The sequence below is a fragment of the Triturus cristatus genome, chromosome 11, assembly GCF_964204655.1.
Source record: "Triturus cristatus chromosome 11, aTriCri1.1, whole genome shotgun sequence".
Taxonomy (NCBI): Eukaryota; Metazoa; Chordata; class Amphibia; order Caudata; family Salamandridae; genus Triturus; species Triturus cristatus.
Genome location: NC_140594.1, coordinates 1,003,759,301 through 1,003,786,606, shown reverse-complemented (window position 1 = coordinate 1,003,786,606; position 27,306 = coordinate 1,003,759,301). Strand labels below are relative to the sequence as shown.

Genomic DNA, 27,306 nt, shown 5'->3' with positions numbered 1-27,306 from the left:
CACAAGTATATGGAGCATGTGCTATGCACATCCAGCATGTCCCAATTGCATTTGACGCATATCAGTTTAACTGAGAACAGCAGATTGTTTTAAAAAAATTTTTTTTTAACAAAACGCCATTGCTGCTCCTCGTCGAAATCGAACACGCACAGCATCAAAAATGTAAGCCTGTAGTTAGCATGTCACTTAGGTTAAACATGTCAACACTGAACATTTCCATAACCTTCCAGTTTATGCAGACGGCAGATCTCCGTTGGGGTGCCTGTTTTACTGACAAGAGAGCGTCATTCGGCAATATGTGGAGTGCACATATGTCAGTCTGTCTTTGCTTTTTTGTTTGGGAGACATTTGGCTACAACCCAACCGGTAGCAGACTTGAGCAACGGCATTTTAAGTGAGAATTTTTAGAGACATTGTCTAATGCAAGACTATATTGTGCTTTGTAATTACAAAATGGAGGTTTGCTCTGCAGAAGGGCGGCAGCAATGCCATGATTTGAGGATAATCAAAGGCTACGTAAAATATTCCTATTTAGTTTTACTACAATGAATCTGAAATGAACATGGAGTGTCCAGCATGGATCCACCGGGATGCAAGCTGGGTGCTAATTTCCATCAGGAATTTTCTGCACACAGTGCATTTATTGTTGCTCAGACCAGTGGTTAATTTGTAAATTTTCTCCCGTTAGCGCCGCCTAAAACAGAACCACCTACTAACCGGGAAAGTGGGGAGAGAATGTGGCATAAGGGCCAGAGCTGTCTACTTCAGCACTGAGGAACCACGTGCAAATCTTGGCGCAATATCCTGGGCGAATCACTTAATCTCCCTGTGCCTACTATAAATGGGTGTGTCCTTAACTGGTGCTCATGAAGGGTTCCAGTGTTGATGAGTAAGTGCTGGTGCTGAGCACCGGAAACCACTGGCTCAAATGAAGCACTGACTCAGACCGGAAGAAGAGTGACCACCAAGCACATTTCATATTGATTTGTAAAGCGTGATATTAGCATGTGATCCTTGTCTGTGTACAATGGTCATTTCTGCCCCTTTGCTCACAAAAGCAACAAGCCATCTTTTAACAGGGTCACATTCGGGTCCATGTTCCACTCACTGGAATAAACATTCTCGCAGTGACGCTTCAAGTCAAGCGTTTGCACCTGAAAGATTGCCACAAAAATCATAAGGATAGCCCAGGGAGTTAAAAGCTTATCGCTGAGAAATGTGGTTATTTTAAGGACATAAGGGTATTTTTTTTTTAAATGTTATAAAGTGTTACATGCCCCCTTTCATGGACTTCAGAGCATTTAACAGAAAGAACCAGCTTTGAGCTTGCACCTTACAATACCGACATAGCTTTTAATTCTTCTGAGGTAGGTGAATTGAGCACCATCTAATTAGATAATGCAAACAACTGCAATTTGCAGTGCTTAGAAAAGGTAACATTGTAGTATGAAGCGCTATGGGGAAAAATAGTAGAATTAAGATTCAACAAAACAATATTTCTGATCATGAAAAATAGAAGACCGGGGTATACTGAAAAATATTTTCGATTCAGGGGTCTAGACCATGCATGGTATGTTGTAAATACAGCTTGCCCGTCATTCCAAATAGCGCGTGTGATGCTCGCTAATGCTTTAGACCCTTGCACGTTTCTCCAAATGACTACTCTTCTCGGGGTAACCTTTGTTTTCCGTGTAACCTGTAGTCTGCCCTGTAATTTCATGCTCCGTCTCTTAATGCGATCTACAAATTGCAACGCACAGGGTCCCACTGCCAATTTGCCAAGCGTCCTTCATCAGCAACTGAGAGAAAAAAATATATATATCTCGCAGGGAAGTCAAGAAACATTTACTTGTCAGGCGACAAATGCGCGCGCCTTGGGAAGCGGTCGGGGCTGCAGACTGGCGGCCTGGCTTCTTCATCACTCAGCTGCTAAAACATTCCCCACAGATGCGAGGCGACAGCACATTTATCAATATGAAGGGTGCTGGCACGTACTGATCACAGGGCAGAGCCGGGTAATGATGATGCTGCTGGGATAACAGGTAATGCGGTCCCAGCAGGGAGCGCCGCCATTATCCGTCGATTCGCGAAGCCAAGCCATTACCATTTTTGACTCTACCGCGATCCGTACGCATTTATACATTAAAAAAAAAAAAAAGTCTTAGAATGCGTGCTAAGTAAGGTCTATCGCGTCTCACCCTTTTTAATTGTACTCTGCACGAAATAACTGACTATTTTTAGTACTGTGAGAACGAAGCAAATGGTGGAATGAAAAATGACCGGTGTGCCCTGGGGGGCTGATTAGAAATGACATCGGGATATGTTAGCATATAATTATGGAAAAGAGCTGAAATATATATTGGTATAGGAAACCAGTTGCCAAGGCTTATTTGTAAAAGAATAGGTACCGGTGCCCAAAGTTTTGCTCAGCAGCCAGATGGTGCTATGGAATGTTGAAGCTGCTGAATACCAAGGCTGCCTTGTCTTGATTCCACCTTATGCTTCCTTCTTCCAGCACCAGACACTCCCTGCCCATTTTCCTCACTCTTTCACGTTCTTTTCCATTCTTGCTGTCTTTGTCACTGATTTTCCATCTTTCTCTTCTTCCTCCTTTCCCCTTGTGTGTGGTTCTCTGTCTTGCCCTGGTCAAAGTTGGATGATGAAAATAAGTGCCTAAAAATAAATGCCCACCTGCAACTACCAGCTCAAATTAAGCAATGGGTACACTGAATTCATTTCGGACTATAAAGAATGCCGAAACGTGGGTTCTATTCCAAGAATATGACCAAACGAGATCTGCAATTCTGGGCATAAAAAAAAAAAAAGGGGGAAAAAAATCCATATCTCTCGGCCAGCTTGAAATTATAAACGTGTACACTGCACGTGTATGTAACGTAAACATTCAGCTTTACAGAGGGATGTAAAACACTGTCTACGTGTCAATCCACCTGGTTTCTGTATACCGGTCTCTACATATGTTTATATACTTACACCCCATCAATAAGTCAGTCTGGTGGAATAGTGGCCTAAGGCTTCCACTATGGGGGCTGGTGTTCAACCTCATGGTCACTTCAAATCCCAGTGGGTCCACTCAGCCTTTCATCATTCTGACGTCGATCAAATGAGAACCATTGAGTTGGGTAACAATAAACATCTGTTATTCAGCGTCAAGATACCCTTGGGTGAACGTGCACTTTACAAACACACGTTATATCATAATTGCTAATTTTCCTACCTCTATACTCCACTAGCTGCTCCAATCCAAGTTTTTCCTTGGCATTCTGGGACTTGTGGTCCAGGTTTTATAATGGTATTAGGAAGACTACAAGACTAAGAATGCAAAGGATAAAAAAAAAACTGGTTCATAGTAGGTAGCGATACATAGTGACCGAGTTGCTCGTCATGTTAAAGCTGTAGCTACTACAAGAAAAATGTTTTTATTCAAACTAACTTCGCACTATGAGAAATACGCTGAAAAATAGTGACAAATGCATTCTCTGAAACCAGCCTGTTTCAGAACAAACACTGCACAATTCTTCCGGTTATAACTTTCCAGGAATCGGGTATTTCAGTTCTACCTGGAAATCAGCTTTTTATGAGGTAATTGCTTGCTTGGCGAGTCTGGAAAAGTTGGCGTGGTTAAAAATTCAGAGTGAAAATAAACCACAACCTGAGAAGTGAAATCAAATTGTGCACGGACTCGACTTTTTTCATAACAAAGATAACAGGTCTGATTTTATTCACCTATCAGGCAGTTTTATAAAAGGGCTGCATATCACCTTTCAGCCATTTAAGTGTATCATAAGGGTGGCTGAAGAAGCAAGCACTTAGGTTCCACCCAAACGCGGGATGCGTATCTCAATCCAGTATTCCTCGGTTGCTGCCATTGGTGATAACTACTGCCAATCAAAGTTCATCCTGAGCGAGTGCCTTTCCTGCAACATTGAGTTTCCTCACACAAAGGTTCAGTGCCTTTCAAGGTCTGTGGCTCTGGACTGCCCACGATCTTTCCCTGTGACTTTGCTTCTGGTGTGCCTACTGTGTGCGTACGCTAAGCCACTTCAAGCCCATATAGGGCATATGGCATGCTTTATATATTCTGTGTCTGGAGACAGTGTGAGCATTGCTGATGACAACACCTTACGTTCATCTGCAGTCCACAAGTTATTAGGTGCTGCCTTCTGGTTATCCGAAAATAGATAAATACTTCCAGAAGTGGACTAAGGAGATTGCAAATCGTCAAGGAGTTCTGTGACCATATAGGGGAGCAAGGCCATAGATTTTTATATTTTTTTGTTAAGGTTATGGAACTCGGGGGTGACTTGCAAGTATCCTTTTAACATACTCCAGAGTATTTTATTTCTTATAAAACATGGTCATATCACCCCCCCTCCCGCAAAAGTGTTAAATCATGGCTTGGTGCCTGGCTCTTTCATATGCTTGCAGTCATGTAGAACAAAAGGTAGAATCAGACAGTGCCAAGAAGCCTTCAAGTATTAGTTTTCATAAAATAAACATATACACACAAAACTAATCGGATGAGATGGATGAAATGAGGATGCCTATGGCACACAGTCAGGGTGCTTGAGCCCAGTGCAACAATCTTTTTTACCGCTCCCCCCACCATGACCTCTTTGCCAGATTCCCTCAGTACCACCCAGCAAAGGTGCCCCTCATCTCTCCATAGCCCCTCTCTCACATACATTTAATTTGTTTTAAAGTGCTGGTAAAGGCTAGCTTTACTAATCCACTCAGCTATCCATTTTAAATTCAGAACTGTTCTTTGCAGCAGGCATATTAACCGTCTGCACTACTTTATGGTTAGTCAAACTGCCACTAGACGAAATTCTGATCTTTCTCTCTAGCAGGAACATTAATCACAAGAGTTATCGTTAAACACAATGCTCCCATCAGAGATCAGCGCCCACCCCTCCAGGTCTGTGCCCAGTGCGGCTGCACCGGTCACACTGCTCTAAGACCGGCCCTGCACCTAGTGGTGGGACAAATTTGGCATATATCGCAATTCTTACATCAGATTTTATACCCAATGCACAGAACCTTTAATTTGATGTTTGACTCCACAGGTAGGTTGGGAAGTATTTTCAGGTCAGCTTCCCAGACCTAGCATCTTTTCTAGGTTGGGTCAGGTCAGCTTCCCAGACCTAGCATCTTTTCTCAGGCAGGTGGGTCAGGGTTGCTCCCCAGAGGTAGCATATTTTCTCAGGCAGGCAGGTCAGCTCTGCCACCCAGACCTAGCATCTTTTCTCAGGCAGGTGGGTCAGGGTTGCTCCCCAGAGGTAGCATATTTTCTCAGGCAGGCAGGTCAGCTCAGCCACCCAGACGTAGTCTCTTTTCTCAGGCAGGCGGGTCAGGTTTGCTCCCCAGAGGAAGCATCTTTTATCTCGATAGAGAAAGGAAGCTCCTTCCCCCATTGGAATATGGGGAGCTGGCACTCTGCAATGCTTGACTTGGCCGCCGTGCAGTAAAATGTTTTTAGTCACCATGGCGATACTTTTGGGAGCATGCCAGATATCGCTTTAAGACCAGTGTCATAGAGCAAATGTTCCCATTAAACAGCAATAGAGAGAGGGGAGATCTCTGGAGTTGGGTGCAGAGCAATCTATATGTTGGAGATTACATCTAATTAAAATGTTCTTTCCTAAACGGATATCTAGGATTGCATTTCAGTCCTCAGAGGATTCACATGTGGCTACAAGCAAGGCCCTGTGCCAAAAAACACAGGTGAACTAAAATAAATAAATAAATATAATTATACCTATGTGCATTAAACAAACTACTTTAGCATTGTTACCAGCATGAGACATTATTTCAGACTAAGTGAGGAGATTGCTTTTTTGCTTTTATAGCACTCAAGGCACTAGCATAGTCAAACAATTCACACTACTATCAGAATTTGGACTTTGCAAGGAGGGTAAAGCTAAACCCTTGTTTATTCAATAAAATTATGTAAAACAGTGGTTCTTAAACTTTAGACTTCTGGGGACCCCCACTTAATCATTACTGGATCCCGGGACCCCCTACTGAATCCTTACTGTAATTCGGGGACCCCCTCCACTGAGTCATTACTAGAAGTCGGGGACCCCGGCCTGAGCACTGTCGAAGATTTGAACAGCAAAATACACAAAAATACAGATAAATCTAACAAATACACAAATTATGACATTTTATTTATGACATTTTATTTAATTTGCAAACACAAATATAAAAAAAAATCTAAATTTTAATAGAAAGGTTGGAGCTTTTCTAAATTCAATTGAGGCCACTCATGGTCCATACTGTATTCTATTTGACGCACCTGCAGTGCTCCCACAAATCAATCTGAGAACACTCATTTAATTTTTAGCCTCCAATTTCAAATCTCTTCCCATTTACAGCATGTTTTAACATTTTCAATTGTTCATTTAGCTTCTTTATTTACATATACTTTATTAATCTTTTAATACTATTTAATTTTGTCACTCATCCCAAGAGGAGGCGTTGTGGACCCCCAGGGCTCCCCGGACCACAGGTTAGGAACCAGCAATGTGTAAGAAGTGCTTTTTCTATTTTCCATATCACAGTCTATTTGTAACATCACTACTCTGCTGTGATAAGAAAATGGGTTTAGCTTCTTAACTTTATTTCAGTTAAGTTGTGACACCACAATGCTTGCCAAAGCCAACACAAAGCGTGAGACACAAGTGACGGAGCAAAATTACAACTGATGAGCAGTTTGAACAATGAAAGGCAGAATACGCTTTTTTGAGATATCCCCAACCTGAAAAGGCTTTGCAAGGAGGAGAACTTTTAGGCAGTACATTTATATTTTGCACAGCTAGAGATTAAGAGAAAACCACAGTACGTATGAATGCTACCACGTATTCTGAGCTTCAGCCATGTTTTAAAGAGACTTGCATTAAATTACGTATCTGTTTTTTGCACAATGTTAATATTTAAATATTAGTGCATTTAATTTCAAGCTGCAAGTTCTTCATTAACTTACTTGGCTGCATTATTTCTCTCGACTGCCACAGGACACCTCAGCGACTTGCAATAACTATTTAATAAACAGTAGAGGATACTTTATCCCATATAATATCATCAATTGTCTTCTAGTGTAGCTTGGGTGAAAGACTTTTGAGGTGTTGAGCTATGCTGTTATTGAGCACAAGTCATTGGAAAGTCTGAGTCATACATTTCTGTGAGCTCAGGTTCAGCTTAGATGATTTGCGAAAAGAAAATGAAACATAACTATATGCAGATGAGATTCTAAATTAGGCCAAATTGGGCATACCTGTTCCACTCGGGTGGCAAATGCAAAAACAATAATTGACGAACAGAACACATAACAATGTCATACATACACCCAGTACAGAGATCTGGGCCTAAATCCATCGTTATTTCTGCTGCCCATGCCATTCCAGTTTAAACCCAGCCATATGCAAATCTGTCTTGACCCTGCTCCCTATGGGAACAGTCCAGCCCGAACTGCCAGGCCAGGTCCTCCCTATAGTGGTATCGTTTTTTTGCTCTCCATTCTGTTACATTTTTCATAGCAGTGTGCCCACCATGAAAAGGCTGGCGGTGGGGAAACAAAGGGGCCCCTACAGGGCCACCATGCCCTCGTCGCCATGAGAATGCATTCAGGGAAGGGGGCACAACTTGTGCCCCCCTGTTTGAATGCACCTCAAGTTCCAGCACAGTATTGACTTCACAGTCCATACCGTAGTGGAACTGCTTTTGCATTCACATTGTTGTGCCCCTTTTCAGGGCACCGCTGTGGGAACGGCAAAAGAAAAGCCTGCAAGACACAAGTTGAACTTGTAACATGGCAGGCAGACCATGCACGGCTTTAGTGGTGCTGTGCAGGCACAAAGTCAGGCCCATAGTCCTTTGAAAGATCCACAATACCTTAGGATTATTCATAGTACTAAATTATGGGGGCAGAGGTAGCACACATTGGTGTTCCCAGAAGTAGGGAGGGGAGGTGGCCATTCGGAAAAGTGTGTACTCCCAAAAAGTTACAACTTTGTGTGTACTGACCAACATTTGTAATGAATATTGCAAACAAAGTTATACTTGATAAAATAGGTTGGATTAAGAGTTGAACAGATGATGTTCCAGACTCTCTTGATGCGGTCGTCACTTCACTTTCGGCGAAAACAAAAATGTAGAGTGCACAAATTCCCATTAAATGCATGTCTGCAGACAATCCATTTGGTTATGCATGTCTGTAGACAATCCATATGGTTAAGTATAGATGAGTAAGAGCTGGACACCCAATCTATGACTTCTAAACATATTTATGGGTGATCCTGGGGCTTTCCTGTTATATTATGCGGATTTGCAGGACGCACTATCACCCCGGAGCGTAACCTATTGCTGAGCAGGTGCGAGTCTAGCCAAAGCTAGAGCCTAGTGGGAATACTCAAAAAGCCAGGTCTATAGCTTCTTGCGGAATTCAAGAAGTGAGGAGGAGGCTCTTAAGTGTAGTGGCCGGTCATTCCAAGCTTTAGGAGCAATGTGGGAGAAGGCTTGACCACGAGTTCTGGTGTTCTGTGAATTCCCAAAAACTAAACATATACGCATATAGTGGAAATTAAATCTAGGATGCCCAGTTTTCTGACTTTCAAATTTTTCTTTGAAAGTCTGGCCAAAATATGAATTTACCTTCTAGCTACAAGGTAAAACTATTACAAAATGCAGATTCTGTGATTTTTTTGTGTGCACAGCAGTACAGCCACAAATGTGTCTATTTGTTTTCACGAGAAGAGCGGATGACTATTTCCTCCCATCTTGTGCTAATCTCAGATCACTGAAAGACAGTATTTCACCAGAAAGTAATTTGTGATTTACATATGTAACAGCTGTTGATGTTATCTGCAGGCAGATGTCTGTACACAGTAACAGTTTCAGCCCCCCTCCTTGTCCCTCGGTGGCTATTAACGTTCCCCTGACGCAAGCCACTCTGTAGTCACAATTCCCAAGCCCCGGCAGAAAAATGCAGACATTACCATACTCGGGTAAAAGGAGTACGGATAAACATTTCACATTGCAGGATATCTACCATTATGATGCAGCCATTTATCTTGATTTGTTAATCAAAAGTAAGTAAGTATGGGCTTATAGAGCACACGAATGCCGAGGGGTCTTGGCGCTGGATAAGCGAGGAAACGTGTGAAGAGTCGGGTGAGAGAGCTTCTTTCCTATTGAGGGAATAGCCAGGTCTTAAGCATTTTCCTAAACAGGGGTCTAGTAGGTTGTAGTCTGATGCTGACCGGCAGTTCATTCCAAAGCTTGGATGCTTGATAGGAAAGGCATCTACCTCCCCATCTGGCCTTTTGGATTTTAGGGACCTGGACTAGTCCTTTATTGGCAGATCAAAATAGAACGGCGACGTAAAAACACAGACCTTAAATTTCTTTTTTTTTTAAAGTGCGATAAAAACATGTAAATGAACAATGCCTTCTCTGAAAGTGTCTGGTGTCTCAGAAATTAAACTGTTTAATATGAGCTCCAAAAGAGATACACACAAAAGAATGATTTTTGGCAGGAAAGGACTCACTTTGTTATTTCACATTTTTGCGTGTTCCATAGTTAAATTTTACACAAATGCGCTGTACGCAACTGTAGGGCTTGTCATTTAAGAAACGCTATTTTGACAAATCACAATTTTATACCCCCTCAACTATTACATATAGAATTATAGTTGACTAACTAAATATCGGGTAGGTATGTTATTCACTGCGGGATTCTGAGTAACACCAAATGGACAATGAGATTGAACCTCAAGTTGTCTAGGATGTCACTCGGAACCCAGAGGTGACTAGCATCCACCTTATGCAGAGTTATCCAAACTGCCCCCTCGCTCCCAAAATCATCTGCCCCGGATTCCAACAAAAAGGAAGAGGCTTATTTGGAGATCCATAAATAACATGGATTAAAGTGAAAGGTTTTTAAAAATAAAATAAAAAACACCTCCCACCCACCCCGCCAACCAGTGCACAACCAACCACCCCCTCAAACTGAAAAAACATACCAGCCTTGTGCCACACACCCACAGCACCCTATGAATAGATCTAACCAGCCACCCCCTTAAAAAAATTGTTCAAAAAAATACCAGGTCTCCTGCCAGGCACCCGCTGCACGGTCCCACCCACTCCTTGCCCAAGGCTGCACTATATACGCTCTCACGTTGCGAGTGGAGAGTCAGAACCGCACTGACAGCGGCTCTGAGAGAACCACTTGTCAGCGTGGCTTAATTTCTCCTCAGCGCTCTCACAGACATGCGCGGAGAGGAGAAGGTGACGACAAAAGAACCGCATTGACCACATTCTCCCATAACCCCCTCAAACTGTAGAGAATCAGGAGAGACGGGAGAATTCAGGCGAGACCATCCACCACTATTCTGCGGTCATGTTCAGATTTCCCGAGATCCCAGTGAGACAGAACAAAGAAAGGGAGTGCTTCCCCTGTGTGATGTCAACAGTGGTTAATCACTTCAGCTAACCAAGGTTGTGACATCACAGCAGTGAATAACCAGATTTATGATCTGGGTATCCACAGTAAAGGCTTCAATGGAAGCAGTATACAACAACATAGTTATAGTATTTCTATTTTTACAGCGAAACAAGACATTAACATAGGTGTGGGTACACACAACTTCACCGGGAGTAGCCAAACAGTCTTACGTCTTCTTTGTATCATTAAAAATTCTAATATTCTCTTTTACATTTTTTTAAATCTACCATTAGATGTGTATTGTTAATTTTAAATTTTTACAGAAATTGAATAGCATATGCACTCGGGTGTTATACAATACCCAACTGACTTTCCAAAATGAAAGAAGGTGGTTTTAACTAAGGGTTCCTTGGGAAACTATGTTGCACTGAGCCACATCAAACTGGTAAATGCTGTCCCACCACTGATTCACAAGTCTACCACTCACCAAAAAGGAGCCGGACAAGCGATGAACCACACAACTGCATATTTTTGAGCAGGTATGACGGTACATAACAGACTGAATTATGGCTTCCAAATCACTTTACGTGGTAATGTCTACTACAAGCCATTGCTATCATGTATGACAGGGTAATTAGTTCACTTGAATTAGGTAAAGATCTCTACTCAACAATGGATGCCTTGAATTCAGAACATGGTTTCCTGATTATAGGGAGAAAAGTGCCTACACTATTTTACATCAATCTGCCCATTCAGTCATCTGAAAATGTTGAAACCCAACTAGTGATTTAGTAGACATTCACCGTGCAATCAAGCGAGGGTGTACTATTTCCAGCACATACTGCAACATTTAAAGTTTCTACTTGTGACAGAAAATCATTTGTCACGTTTTCATTTGAAATAGCAAACGTTTGAGTCAAAGATCACCACAAATTCTTCCAAGTGACATACTTTGTGCCCTTTTAACAAGGCCCTAGGTAGGTACACGTTTAACAAAAGTATAAAATACATAGAAGGATAGGTCCAAATTTGTTTTCCAAAGATAATATCCAGCTTTGTAAATATATTTTTTAAAGGTTGCCGTTTTCTAGTTGGACTGATACTGAGAGAGTCTGGAAGAAACATTCTTTCATTAGGGGTTTGTGGGGTGCGGTGTCATAACAAAAAAATAAAAAATAAAAAAAAGTCAACATGCTTTGCGGTGCGATTTTCTTGCCAGCCATCGGGCTGCAGGAACCCATCTTTTTTTTTTTAATTTGTATTCTGTTTATTGGCATTTTCGTAACAAATACAACACAAACGAAAAAGCAATGCAGCACTCAGAAGTGTATCTTCCGGAGTAATCAGAGTACCATGCCATGTTACCACAGTTCGGGAACATTAACACACGAATGGGCACACAATGAGGTGATTCCCAGTTACAGAGGGAGGCAGTAAAAAGTTACACATTTCAGAGGCCGCACTGTGCGTAACAATTTTGTTGTCATTGTCCTAGGCCACGTCTGGTACAACTATTGTATTACCTATTCATCTACCATGGCAGAGTTAAGCCACTGTACATAGGGTTCCCATATCTCTCGGGCGTGATCTGGCCGACATAAGCTCCCAATAGTTAGTCAACTGCTCCCTGCAGTACGTCACACTCCTTGTTCAGTCCTTCACCGTTGGAGGCCTAGCCACCCCCCATTGTATAGCTACCCGTCTTTTAGCCATTAAAAGTAACATTTCCGGCAGCTTATGTGATTTTGGTGGAATAGTCTGGAGGATCCCCAGCAGAGTCGTCATTGGTGTACAGGGAAGAACTAGCCCGGAGATATCTTTTATGTGGCATAGTATAGTCTACCAGAAATTTGCTATGGGTCCGCATTGCCATCCTATATGCAGGAAGGTCACCCCAGGGGGGGGGGGGGGGGGGGGGGGGGTTGCGCCTCAGCACCAGCAACAGTCATCGTTGCGGAGCCCCATTTTGTGTAGCTGAACGGGTGTTCGGTACAGACGGTGTAAGTACTTAAAATGTATCAGCCGGAGCCGATAATTGGGCATCAAGCGCTCCAGTTGTTTACAGCTAAGGTACCATTGTTGATCAGTGAGGATGATGCCCAGCTCCTCCAATGCCCTACGTGAAGCCGGAGTAACGATTGAAGAAGTCTTTTGAGTAATTTTGTAAATGCAGGAGATGAGTTTGTGTCCTGATTCCACCATCAGCAGGTTTTCTAATGCTGGCAATGTCGGCGGCGGGTCCGGGAATGTGGTGAATCTACTCTTGCAGGATGCTGGGAGCAGATTAATGTGCCCAGTGCAGAGGGTGCTTCAGGGTCACACATTTGTTGTAGCATAAGAAAGGTATCTGCTGGGTAAAGGTCACCGCCTACCTTCAGGTTATGACTTGATGCGCGCTCCTGCGCCCTACGGTCCATAAGGGGGGGTACAATGGGTTTTGGTGGAGTGACATGGAGGGAGCGTATAGTATATCTAATCGTGCCCGCCTGCGAATCCTCTCCCACGCCCACCTAATAGCCTGCACCGTATCTATTTCATCGCGACGTCGCTTATACAGTTGGAATAGCGCCGTGGACAGTGGTAGAGGTGCCACCTTATCCACCTCGACTGCCACATGTGGTTGGAAGGGCGTGGGGTGCGCCCAGAAATGCAAGAATTGTGCCTGTGCACAGTATGCATATAGGATCAAGTCTGGAGCAGCCATTCCCCCCTGCTCTTGTGGCAGCATCAGAGTTTCCCAGGCCGTTTACCAGCCCATACCAGTTCGATCATGAGTGACCGAAGGCGGCCAAAAAAGTGCATCGGGAGTGGCATAGGGATATTGACAAATAAATAAAGTAATTTTGTCTATCTAATCTTTGCCACTGCTATGTGGTCAGCCAGAGAGAGGGGCAAGGACTTCCACCGTCTCACCCGGTCTTCGATCCAGGCTACTACTTTATCATAGTTTTCCATCCACAATTCCTGCATGTTACTGCTGAAACATATGCCCAGGTACCGAATCGGGCCGGACGCCCAGACAAAGGGGTAATCAATTGCAAATGCCTGGGTTCCAAGCGTGAGTGGTAGGTTAACTGATTTGCTCCAGTTAATATGTACTCCTGACAGACCACCGTAGCGCACAACCTCCCGTATCATGGGCGATAGGTTCTCTTTGGGATCAACCATGTATAATGTTATGTCGTCCACATACATGGACACGGTCAGTGCCCTGGTTGTGAAACCAATAGCTCTGTTTGTATGGTGCTGCTTCAGACGGGCTGCCAACGGACCCGTTGCGATCGCGGACAGCAGCGGAGTGAGGACAACCCGGTCTGGCGCCTCGAGTTATATCTAGCGGTTCTGAAATCTGCCCGTTCTCCCTTATTCGTGCCATGGGTCGAGTGTATAAAAGCTGTATCTGTTGGATGAAGAGTGGTCTCAGGCCCGTCCTCCTGAAAAGTGGAAACAGGAATCCCCATTCAAGGGAATCAACAGGAACCCATTTTAGCCCTTTTTTGACATTTGCACTTATATATAAATTCTAGCATTAAGAGTGTATTCGTTTAAACCCTGTTCAAGCAAATGGCACTAATCATTTAGAAAAGAAAAAATGTAGGATGAGCATTTGTCTAACAAGTGAGACTATACACAATTTCCGTTATGGTGGAGCATCTTCTACTCTTAGTGCCCGAATAAGTGTGTGGCAACAGGCTGTCACGCCACCGCCACGCTTTCACAACGCCAAACAGGGTCACCACCCGCCCACCAGATTACAGATTATCGTGGTCTGGCAGGCGGCCGGGCGGTCCCGCGGCAGTGCAGCCTAAAGGCTCGTATGTAAGCCTTCAACTGCACTGCTGCATGACTGCCAGTGCACGCTCCTGAATGGCATGAACTGTGCAGGCCATGTCATGCAGGAATTGGGTGCATGCACAAGGGGGCACAACATGTGCCACCTGCATGCACCGGGCCAAGAGAGGGGTCTCTAGGGCCGCCATTCTTTTCTCACCGCCAGCAGTTTTATGGAGTAAGTACCTCCATGAGACCACTGGCAGTGAGGAAAGTTGCGATATGCTTGGTGGTGCCACAGGGCACCCCCAAGCATATTGCGTCCCTCAGACCACCACCAGTGATCTCAGATCCCTGGTGGTTGGCGTGGTGCCATGGTGGTCCGATCACCCAAGTTGTATTCTGGCGGTTGGACCACCACAGCTGGACCACCAAACTCATAATTAGGCCATTAATCTTTTTCATTTGCAGTATGGGACCATTCTCCTCCCTCGATAATGAAGTATATGTGGTATAGCATTGTCTACAGGCACAGCTAATGTAGTTTGCTACTTATTTAGTCTTCTGATAGAGATGTCTGGCTTCTCCACATAAAACACTGGGGTTGTGGGCTTAAGCCAAATTTAGAATTTCACTTATCGTATTGGACTTTTGGGTATTAAAGGAATGGACAGAAGATCACAGCTTGAACCGTTGAATCAAGAGACGCCATTTTGGCTGGTTCATGTGAATCCTGATTAGGTATCAAATTGCCTGTAGCTCATAGAAGAAGTGGAAATTCTGTAACCATACAAACAAAATGCTCTCAGCCACTAATCAGACTGATTATTTTTAATATGTACCGGCGAAAGCACAAGCAATGGGATGGAATGCAAAGTTAATGTCACTGCCTGCATGACCATTGCTAATATCCCGGAATAAACCTGATGAAATGAAAGAAGCGATTTCACAAGGAATAAGCAACAGATTTTAACTGGTACAATAAAAAAATGTTTATGGGCCAATTACTGAAATCTAACTGCAACTATATTCAAATCTATCCCTTCTTTGGAGCACATGGATTCTGCTTGGAGAACCCCACAACTGTGCTTCTTAAAAAAGTGGGATATTCAAGAGACCGCACTCATTTTGTGTATACTGAGGGCATTGATTAAGGATCACTTTGTGGTAACCCGAGAGCTGCATTTAGGGTTTGGTGGAGTGGGAGAACCGCTATAAACCGGTGGTCCTCCTGGTCTGCAAAACACGCAATTCACCATCAACATCTCTGAGGGCTTCACCAATAGTAACCCCCTGACCCAGAGGTTAATCTGTTAAAGGAACGCTGGGTCATACCGTCAGCCGCACTCCACCCTACTGAAGGCGGGTCAACTGTCACTCATTTTCCCTGCCTGTGAACACCACATGGACCGGGATAAATCCAGAATGCCCCCTGCACAGGGAGAAAAATCCCTGCATATGGGAAAATGAGTAGAAAAGTGCTCCTGCTGGTACTCCCTTTACATCACAGATCCTCCTCCCAATCAGGCACGGATCTCTAAATAGGAGGTCCTCTACCTCGCTGGTCACCGCCCACCCTGTAGATTTACAGAACATTTGCTAGGACCCAGTGAATTGTGAATTTAACATTAGTTCAATAAATTGTAAAATATGCTATTATGATATTCATTTAACTAGGCGGTGAAGCAGCACGATTTGATGCTTTGAATGACATGAAATGCAAACGAGCAAGTGAAAACTGAAGAAAGACTATGAAAATGTGACCATGGCAATACAAATCTATCATGTGATTCGCAAACATACTTTGAAAATTCGTTTTGAGAAAAAGTGTTTAGTGTTTCTATTGAGTGTAAGAAAGGTAAATTATTAAAAAGTTTCGAGTAGAAAATAGGGTGTGCAAACATTTGCAGGAGTTGATGCTATAATAAAAGAAAAGAGACTAATTACAGGAAACTCTTGTTATCCTTTAACCCTGCAGTTCTGCTCTGGCACCTATGCGTTATAGCAGCGGACACCCATCACTGTACATTATCCAGAAAAATATTATATATATATACATTCAATTGTAGCTCAAACATTACGGTCTTTATGTTTTAAATAGAACAAGTCTTTTTAACAATGGATCACATTTTCACTGATTTGTTTTATGGGTATTTTGAAAATCAAAAGCGACACACCAAAACAAACCAAGCAAAGAAACGTGGAACTCTGGCAAGCTATACAATAATGGTAATAGCTGTACATATACAACACGCAAAACTATATTGGAAATATCGAGTCCCTTTACACATTTTGCATCTGCACTGCAACTTGCGAGTTGACAGGAAGAATGCAAAATTAAAGTTAGCCGTTCAGATTTCAACCTGTGACCTCCGGGGTTACTTTGTTTCCATAAATTTTAGCAAACCAATGAACCACAGGTGAATTCTTCACACGCTTGTTGGCCATTTTTAATCACTTGCTTTTCTCTTAGTTGGGATTTTTCTCTTAGTTGGGATAGTTCAAAATATTTTCTAATCTGAAGCCATGTGAATGAAAAGAGCAATAGAAACATGGAAACACGGTTGTACAACGTCATGTCAAAGGATATATTTAAAATAATATATTTACACCATACACAAGTAGGAAGTAATAATTTGAAACTTACCCATGTTCTTTGATCTGGCAACTGGAACTGAAAACAATGAAAAATACAATAAATGTCTGTCAAATGGCATAAAGCTCCTTAAACAGAACTCTATTCAGCTGAATATTGCATAATGTTAATGTCTTCAAGGTAGGGAAAGCAGTACAAACAGTATAACAGTTTTTAAAAATCACAATGTCATTAGTAGCAGAGAGTTCACAAGTAATAGATAAGGAAAGTCAAAACAAACTGAATGACATGATGGTATGGTAGTGTGCAACACAGTCGAACTGGAACCAGTTGAACAGGAGTGGATATTTAATTTGTGGTTTGAGCAGTGCTTAATTTGAGCCAGTGGTTTCTGGTGCTCACCACGGGCACTTAATCATCAACACCAGCGCTTTTCATGAGCACCAGTTAAGGACACATTCATTTATGGTAGGCACAGGGAGATTAAGTGATTTGCTCAGAATCACAGGTTAAGTGAACGCCTAGAGGCGAACATGGTTCCCCAGCTCTGAAATTGGCAGCTCTGGCCATTACACCACGTACTCTACACACTTTCATTGTGAGTAGTTGGATCTGTTTTAGGCAGCAATAACAGGAGAAATGTGCTGGTGCAAGCTGCCTTCAGACGATTACAAATTAATCACACAGTTTGAGGAAATCTTTATTGCAGCCAGGAGCAATACACCCAGGGATATCATGGCTCCAGCGGCCTCTGTCCTCAACTCGGTCATTGGATTCCGATTTAATGTCGGTTGGCCCTACATATAAAAAGGTAGGTCACCCCAAGATCCGCAGGTACAATTTTGATTCCAGAGCCAAGACAGTTGTCCCCTGGCTTCTAGAAACCGACATCAGTCCTCCAGACCTGTCCACTCACCCAAGACCCTATCCTGTCTTCTCTGGTCCAAAACAAGACCCACTTTCCAGCAGCTCCATTATTTCAGTCATAGAACAGTTCCCTCGGAGATCCTCTTATTATACAACTGCGAGGCTGCGTGGTCACCATTGAAGCCCGGTCCTCCATGCGTTCACAGAAGCATTTGGGAAGGCATAAAGAGAAGGAATGGTTGCCTCTCCAACTCAGACCCTGCAGAGCATGGATCCTCTGGAAAGACTTTCAAGAGAGAGGAGGTCCTTCATTACAACGAATAATGTAGCCTTTTTTTCTGGTCCATTCCGATTCATATACATAATTTTCAATCTTTAGACACAAATGACTACATCCACAAATCTGTGAATTGGGCCCAGAGAGCCTACATTCCAGTGATGTCACCAAGGAGAACTAGAAGTTCAAAGTCGACAAAGCCTGCACATTCATTATGCAGTGAGCAAGACTGGAGTTCTCCCTAGTCATTGAAATAAGATAATGTGATGTCAAGTCAGCACTTCTAATTCAGTGCCACCATCAGCTAGTGCCCTGAAGCTGCTTCCTTATCTTACCTTACGAAGCACAATAAATCCCTAGTCCTTATTAATCTCACATGTATTTGCAGCCTCTTGTTATGCCATTTATTATGCTTGTCATCTTTTTATTCAATTGTATGCTTGGTCGCTTAAAAGGGGATGAAGACAACTTGCTGATGAAACAAAATGAACACATTTTTAGGATACGTTGTATTATTGATTTACATAGCAGACTAATCACCCGCGAAAGTATCGAGGCGCTTGGGCAGGTGTGAGGTCCCCAACGTGATTATACGAAGAGCCAAGTCTTCAGCTTCTTGTGTAACTCAAGTGAGGAGGAATCTTAGGTGTTAGGGGAAGTCATTCAATGTCTTGGGCAAAATGTAGGAGAATGAGTGACCTCCAGTTTTACTTTTTGCAGATGCAGGTAATGAGAGCAAGTGAGAGGGAGGCAGAGCATAGGTGTCTCCTGGGTTGGTAAAAGTGTAAGCAGCAGTGCATGTATTCAGGTCCAGTGCTGTGCAGGGTTTTGTGAGTGCGTGAGAAGTTCTAATTTTCTGCACATGTGAAAGGGGAGCCAGTGAAGCTTCCTGAAGTGCGATGTGATGTGGATGAGGAGTGGAAGGTCAAGTAGGAGTCTTCCAGCAGGTTTCTGGATTGTCTGGATGGAGTCTGTGTAGTAGTTGTTCGCAGATTCTGGCATAGAGTGTTGCTGCCGTCCAGTCTGCTGGTGAGGAGTGCTTGTGTGATCGTCCTTCTGGGGTTACGAGGCAAACATTTGAATGTTTTTCGTAGGATGGGGCAAGCAGGAGGTGCATATTGTGTTGACTTGGTCATGTTAAGCTTGTCGTCCAGGATGATCCCTATATTTGTGTGGTCTGTGGGTGTTGGTCCTAGCTCTTACAGCCACCATGTGGAATCCCATTGGGAGGTCTTGTTGCCAAAGACCAGTACTTCTGCCTTGTCGGAGTTGAGCTGCAGGCATTTGGTTCACATCCAGTCTGCTACCGTGGTCGTCAAGTTTGTCCTGGTGGTGGTTGTCTTGGCCATCAGGGAGAGGATGAGTTGGATATTTTGACCCCTAAAGTCTGCATCCCAAGCGATGAGCTTAACTAACAAACGTTGTTTTAGATCAAATTTGGAGAGGCAAATTTATAGATCAAGCCATTGCAAACTTGAACCAAAGGCATTTTTCAAATCCTAAAGTAGTCTATAAATGTGGCTCATCCAGGCCTATCCAGGTTGATAAATAATGGTGTATGTGTCATCAAGGTAAGCCAACTAATGACTGTTACATATGGTATGAAGTCTGATGATATTGCTTTGTGAACTATCGATACACATTAGGTTTCTCATCTTAGAATGAGACAGATAAAGTTCCATTAGCAAACACTCTGCAAATAACACCAAGCATTTAGGTACACAGTGTGCTACATAAATCAATATAAAAAGTAACAAAAATAGTATTACTAGAAATATGCTCTGAATCATAAGGCATATAGTGCATTAAAGACATTAGCAATTCCACATTTGTAAAAAGGCCAATGCAATCCGACCTCGGTTTCACAAACCAGACAGTAGTTGCAGAAAACAAAATGTAAATTTCATCTTAATTGAGTGCATTTCTGGATTTCTACCAAATGTACTTTTAGAAGTATCCTTGGAACCATTTACCTGCACCTGATCATCAATGTAATAAATCTTGTTTTGTCCACAAAGCAAGTTTACTCTTCCTCCCCATTCTCTATGGACTCAGTTGGCCAGACAATTGAGTAAATGCTCTTCCCATCTTAGTTTACTCACATTAAGCTAATTAGAATGAGGTTGCAGCTCTAAATTTTTCCATCTGCCACAAGTTCAGAGGAATAGTGCAGGATATCGGTCTCGGCCATTACACTCTTATTGTGTATCCTTTGAAACGCAAACAGATTTGTGCCACATGATTGCAAGATGTGCCAAGCTACACATTAGAATACCACACTGTCTGTTTGTGGGAAGCCTTACTTTGGAAGCAAGTGTGTGGGAACCTAAATGTACGTGTCAGGTCACCTGGGGGAAATGATGAACCAAAGGATAACAGAATTATCTGCCAATCCCTCAGTAGCATTCACAAATGCAACAGTCCTACTTCTGTTGCAGGGACTGAGCGTGTCCACAAATGTCATTTTCTCTCTTTATAGCAAATGAAAAGACCGTGTGTTACTTTCAATGCACATTCCTGGTTTATGTTCTTGGCTTGCCAGCCCAGCTGTAACTCTAAAAAGCTACACTAGAAGATGCCAGATTTAATCTCTGGGCAAACCCATAGCTTTTCTATGGAACTTTGGGCATGGCTGTTTTATCCACCCCTCCCACCTAATGTTCAAATTTCTCTTGAAACAAAATTCTTCATTGTCATCTTCTATTTTGTTGTTAAACCCAATCAGAGGTTGTAAAAGCTACCTTGGCTGCAGACTATAATAAGGTTCGGAAAATAATGTTTTAATCAATTTCCTGTAAGGAAAAATGGTGTAAATCTCCTGAACGGATTCAGGCAGCTTGTTCCTCACTCAGTACATAAAACATATCTTGCTACCTAAAGCCCTTTTCAGTGTGGAGGGGCAGTAGGTGTCTCAAACGATTGTACCCCATGATTGTATAACTCTGCCGGGACTGGAGTCGGCCCCTTTCATTCTTGCCTGCACAGATAATCAGTGTGACCCCCCAAAGGATAAAATACCAAGTGCTCTCTTTTCAGGAGCATTTGACAGTGCACTATTCATTGAAATTCCCTGAGAGCTAAAGTCTTTGTTCATAAGAGAGTAAAGCCACTGTGATGGTCATTATTATAGTAGTTCTGTGGGATTCATACAACATATGAATGATACTCTTCAAAAATGTACCATAAAAGACTTGGATATGCAACCAAGTTCAAGGTTTTTCTTCATCGTTCTACTCAATAGTCTCCCAGACTCCTACATTTTTCTGCTGGATGAAAAAGGTATTGACAGTCAGAATCTAATCATCGACCCTTGTTTGACGCTCCATAAATTCCCCACTGCATAGTGACTGACAGTATGTGTCCATGTGTCAAACGCTGCCAAAGATGCAAGAGAATCATAAGGGCCCAGAGGTACTATCAGACAAATGTCCAGGATGGACATCAAACATTGTACGTTCTATTACCTTACTGGATGAGACCCCCATTGTCAGTCCCACAAAATATAGCTGGAACCTTGAAAGGTGCACAGTTGAACTGTTATAGTCTTTCCAGAATCGGGTGGCAGTCGTATTTTAGCAATTTAACTATAGATGTTTTTATTCTTTGGGGATACATAGAGCCCTGCCACAAATAGAAAGAGCTAAGACAATGGGGGAACTTGGAAGCTTTTCTCATTGCGCGGGGCTCAGTGTTTTTGGTATGGACTATAAAGTTTTCAGTGACTATTTTCAAATCAAAGAGCTGGGCAGATTTATTATGTGGAGCCTCAGCTTTTGCCCAGGATGAACCTTTTCCATTTCCTCTACTAGTCATATTGAAGAGAATTCTTTGTTCTGTACTGAGGTCAAAAGAGAAAATAATCCATGGGGCTATACCAGCTGGGAGTTGGTTTTTCTGAATAAATCTTCTGAATAGCAAGCCTCTATGCATAAAGTCTTGATTTCAGCATGGATTTGTTACTATTCTGTTGATTTCCTTCATTTGATGATGTATTCTTGGATAATAAGGACAGTAAACAGGAATATAAAACAAGTTGCTAACATCTGGGGTTTGCATTGTTTGCCAAAAACGACAATTTCGCAATTGTTTATACTCCCACTCAATTGTAGGAAGGAGGGATGAGTGTCATTTTTCTCTTGGCAATAAGAATTGTGTAGTAGATATAAGGAGGCAGTAGCGGGGCAATGCACATATTTTCGTATGGACTGTTGTGCTGCTGTAACCTTTTACAAAGCATACACATCGATCTCCACTGGTCAAAAGAAGACAGCAAAATAATATTTGTCTAATGTCTAATACATTAGACAATATAAAAAAAACTTAGAGGAATATGGGGGTTCTTTTATTAGAATGTTTTTCTCAGAGCTCAATGTACAATAATTTAGTAGAAATTTACCTTTACCACAGACAGTGAAACTTTCTACCGCTACATTTTACATTCCACTTGTTTATAATAATTATTTCCCTTTACCTCGGACACATAGTAAAATTTCATTGAATCATTTTAATGGTTTAAAAAGTGTAAATGAAGTTATATCTAAAGAAATGTTTAAAAAATGCTAAATGCTTTCGAACTATTACAGACTGTATAGCATTTTTCTCTGACAGAACTGCAAACACTACTACTTTAACCAGTAAAGGCATTCTTCACTTTGAGACCGGCATGGGTGATTCCTATTGCAGAGGCCAACATGGAAGCTCACTATGTTAAATGTGAACTCTGTGTAACGGTATTAGCAAACTGCACTAGTGTTGGCTCCTACTGACAAATATCAAAAGGAGGCCAAATGAGGAATACACAAGACACAAATATGAGTCTACTGGCAACTGAAAATGCATGAAGTTAAGATTATTGATCTCCATAAAACTTGTAGAATTTGGGTATATTATTCACATACTAAACTCTTTCCAGAACAATTACATGCTCTTAAAAGAGCTGCAGATATATTGAATTGGAAGTACACCCAATGCATTTCCACACGTAAGTTGTGATCCACATTTTTTGCCCTGAAATGTTCATATTGGTTCCAGAGAACAAGCAAACATATTTTGTTGAATCAATGTGTTAATTTAATTAAGTTAATGTGAAGACCATGCACAGCGATCTTTGGAGGCCCTGCGCAGGTTGGGTGCAGAACCTGACACCAAGCCAGGATTTCCAGTCAACCTCTGCCTCATGCCTATTGTAGGAAGCACTCACCATATTTATACTAATAAAGAACACCACAAAGCACAACATAATTAAATATTAACAAATGTTCAAACAAATAAATAATTCTACCTGCATAGTGTACTGTTGCACAGGATTAACAGTAATGTTATATTTAATCTCATCTGTAAAATAATGTACATTTGCAAATTCATCTGTGTTTTTTTTTTTTTAATACATTACTACCACTGTACTTCAACTTTGGTTTTCTGAGTGAATTTGTATGATTTGTATAGACATAAATTACGGTGCTATAACTAAAGTTATCATAACTTCGCTTTAACCTTCTTTTAAGTGAATTTCATTTTCATTTACATAAAATATATAGCATTCAAACCTGCAGTCCCTGCGCCCAACCCGGCTGTGCATGGTCATCGCATCAAGTAGACTGAAGTGCCATATTTTCTGCAATAAAAGCACGAAGGCATGTAATATACAAATATATGTGTGTGTATCTGTGTGTATATAGGTAAAGTGCACATCAAGGCACATTGGTTCCACTGAGGAAATGTACTACTATACCACTAATTTATAGAATTGTTCTTGGATTGAAACTTTAGTTCTTGGATGTTGATTTTACTTAAGACAAATTAATTATAGCATACTTAAATCATTAAGTGGGTCTGAAGGCCTACTTTGGTCAATTTTGTTATTTTATTATGTGTCCCGAACCCAGTTTAGTGTTACTGGGAAGTCTGTCAATTGTGGACTAGCCAGGTTATTGCTGGAATATGCCACTCTGCACTTTACAGTATCTGCTTTATCCAAATGTTTTCAAATATTGGTCAAATGGTGTCTTAAAATGCCCCGTTTTTATCGATGCTTGTTTTTCTTTTCATGAATCTGCTCATAAAAAAACCCACAATTGTGGACTACCATACATAGACAAACATTAATTCATTACATATTAATGCTAAAACTTCTCATCAACAATATTAGGACATGTTTTTTTCAATCATGGGGTTTTATGTATGTAATTGCATGAAAAATAAAATTAAACACACTGACTATACCAGTTTGTTTTTCAGGTGTGTTAACAGTAAAGTTAATAATGCACTCAGAAATACCAATACAAATACTCACTTGAGGATGAAACAAAAATCCTGGTGGAGGTCGTAAGTATTTTTCTTTTAGAAGTTCTAGAGGGTCACTTAGTTTTCTCTTCTCTACCCTGAAGCAAGTAAACATAAACATCAGTTAATTGATTTAAAAGATATTCAGTTAATTAGAGGGTGGTTATCCATGCAAATTCATGAAGGTCTCCTTTTAAAGCGGGAGTAAACGAAGAGTTGCATCATACAAACTAAATATTAGCTGAAGGAAGTAAATAATAATCAATGCAACAAAGATTTTCTACCAAGCATGCAAACTAAAATATTGTAACATATTACATTTAATGTATAGTGCAATTGATACTAGAACCAACTTGAATGAGTAGTGCAGATAAAGGGTGTGCACGTATATCGGTTTTGTTTATTTAGACTCATACAAAACCTGGAAAATAGATTCCCTCCTACAGAGGATGTAATCGTTATCAATTAATATCTATTTTAAAAATGAACGAATTACCAAAAATGCTATTAAAATGTAAGAATAAGATTAATAGTGATCTCATCAACATACTCTGTTTTGTATCTGTGTTCCCTAGCTAGATGTTGCCCAATGTAATGAGCTAAATTAAAGTAAAGGGTAAAGTTGAAACAAGGGGAATGTAATGAGCGGACATTAAAAAAGGCCTCAAACTCCAACTACTTTCACCACAGAAAACAATTGTGAATTACGAAATATGATTTAAATTGAAGCATTCATTTCTCTATGTGAGCTCTTATACAAACCTATTTACTTTTTCACACAAGAGGAGTGGGGTAATCCAACCAAGACATGCTGATGTACCTATAACACTGAGAACACACCTGTTTATAAGAATATGGCTAACCCCCTCCCCAATCATATCGGTGAACACTCGAAGAGGCAATGTGTTTGAAAACTACAAAGATATGCACGCCAGACTGCAGCTTGCATATGATGGTAAAAAGTCTAGTAATAAACCGGGCAGGCTTGGGACAACAACGTATGGTTTGCTCATTCATGAACATAGGCCGATATTTAGAAATATTTTCCACTGTTTGGTTAAAGCTTGTACGTTTATATACAGTGCGACTTTATTCAAGGTTTAAGTAGCCACTAGTGATTCTGTACAGGATGGCACTCAAATGACAAATCCCATTTCCTCACTGCTAATTCCTGGAAACACACATACATATATTTATACACACACATATATACAAACATACATATACACACACATATATATATACACATACATATGCACATCATGAAAAGTTCTGCCACTCCTTGACAAAAAGCAGGCACAAGCAACAAGAAATCCAAACAAAAATGTTTATTTAGGCAGACGATGACATCGTACATATACACACATTTACATACACACACACACATTCACACATATACACACATATATACATGCATATACACATACATTCTTTAAAAGGTTGGACAAATTTTGGCAATTTCAAATGTTCACTTTTAAACAGTTCTTTTGGGAAGGTTTTTCATGTATTTGCCAATGAAATTAACTTTATATGGAGATAGGAGTTATTGTAGTTCTTGCTGTTAAAAACACAACAAATTAAATTCATAAAATTTTATAAAAACAAAAAAACTTCAACAAAGCAAAACTGTGTGGGTCTGTACTAATTTAAGAAAAGGTAGATGGGCTACCCCCAATTTTAAGAAATGTCTGACTTCAGTTCCTCAAATTGTACAGAAAGTGATTATTCCGGAGATGAGCAGACTTGAATTACCACAGTTTAGTCGTAGAGGATAGAAGGGTGCAGAGTTATTTGGCTTTGCCCCTGAAGTGCACAGAGTCATTGTTTGCATAGGCAACAAATATTTCTTAATGTGCAGGTGCTGGGCCAAAATTAAGATCTACAGTTTAGGAAGCATAAACAACTGGAGAAGCAATGTATCGCTCTTTGTGGTAAAATCCAAGCTATCTAAAAGCTTCACTCAAAACTCTCAAGGCTGTGACAAAAATTACACGCGAGGCATCATGTAGCCCTCGGGCTATGAAGGGATTAAAACATCTGTAGAATTAGAATAGAAATACAGGCTTCAATATATAATATTGACCAGGACTGACAAAGGGATCCCCACAGTAGTTTATTAGGTGCTTTTAATAATTCATCTTGTAGTGGTCGCATTCCTCTGGTTTGTCGGCAGTGAATACCCTTATGAAGAGTGGTCCTGAAATATTAAGGGTCAGTGGTGTGGAGAATCACAGGGAAAATCTAACAAAAGAAGAATGGCTCCAAGGAAATTCACTCATTGTAAATTAAAACCTGAGGGGAATTAATGTCTATTTGATTTATAAATGATTATAAGCCAAGGCGGTCATCATAAATTTTTGAATAATTACTCCAATAGATGTACGCATTGTCACAATGTGTGACGTAGTTAAGACACACAATTTATGGTACACACCTCAGCTGGAAAATGTCTGGCCCTCGATCATTTATGAAACAAGGCAAATTTGTTAATAGGCAACAAAAGGGTTGATTATAAATGATGAGGTGAGAAAGTTCTGAGAATTATGGGGCCTGCTGGTAAAAGCTGTACGAAATTCTGGTCTTGTGTTAATTTTAGACATTTTTAAATTATGGTTTAGTACAACCAAAGTTTCAATGGGGCGAGCGTCAGTAACTCAGTTTATCTAGACAATGCAATGTACCATAATTTAAAAAAAGTTAATGCACCGTCACAAAATGTCATGTAAAGGAAGATGCTATTTTTGACAAAAGTTCACATTAAAGTAAACTGCAGGACTCAACAAACCAAATATCATTAGTTGTATCCATGACTATCTTGTGTTTCCTGAAGGCGCTGAAAATCAAAAAAAAAAATAAACATGGATAAGCTATGATATGGCATCGCAGAAGGAATAATATGGGAGGGAACAGCTTTGGCAATGCATTGCAGGAACATATTTTTATTGTAAAAAAACATGTTTATTAGATTTCATTAACAATGTATAATAAAATATCTTGAGCATTAAGTATGTACTAAGCACCTGCTAGTTACTGTGTTCATAGTGTCCAAGCC

General features: G+C 41.2%; 1 protein-coding gene across 11 annotated transcripts in view; it reads right to left on the bottom strand.

The window, feature by feature from the left end:
* The window catches only part of MECOM (MDS1 and EVI1 complex locus), a 128,663-nt gene that overhangs the window by 27,646 nt on the left and 73,711 nt on the right, over window positions 1-27,306 (bottom strand). For 6 of the 11 annotated variants that reach the window (XM_085635148.1, XM_085635150.1, XM_085635151.1 and 3 more), the window contains exons 8-10: window positions 27,040-27,087; window positions 24,265-24,352; window positions 16,880-16,906 (exon numbers count right to left, since the gene is read on the bottom strand). In XM_085635148.1, the coding sequence (XP_085491274.1) occupies window positions 16,880-16,906; window positions 24,265-24,352; window positions 27,040-27,087 (163 nt within the window). The remainder of the gene's footprint in view (window positions 1-16,879; window positions 16,907-24,264; window positions 24,353-27,039; window positions 27,088-27,306) is intronic. The other 5 variants (XM_085635152.1, XM_085635154.1, XM_085635158.1 and 2 more) reach the window with 1 other exon arrangement.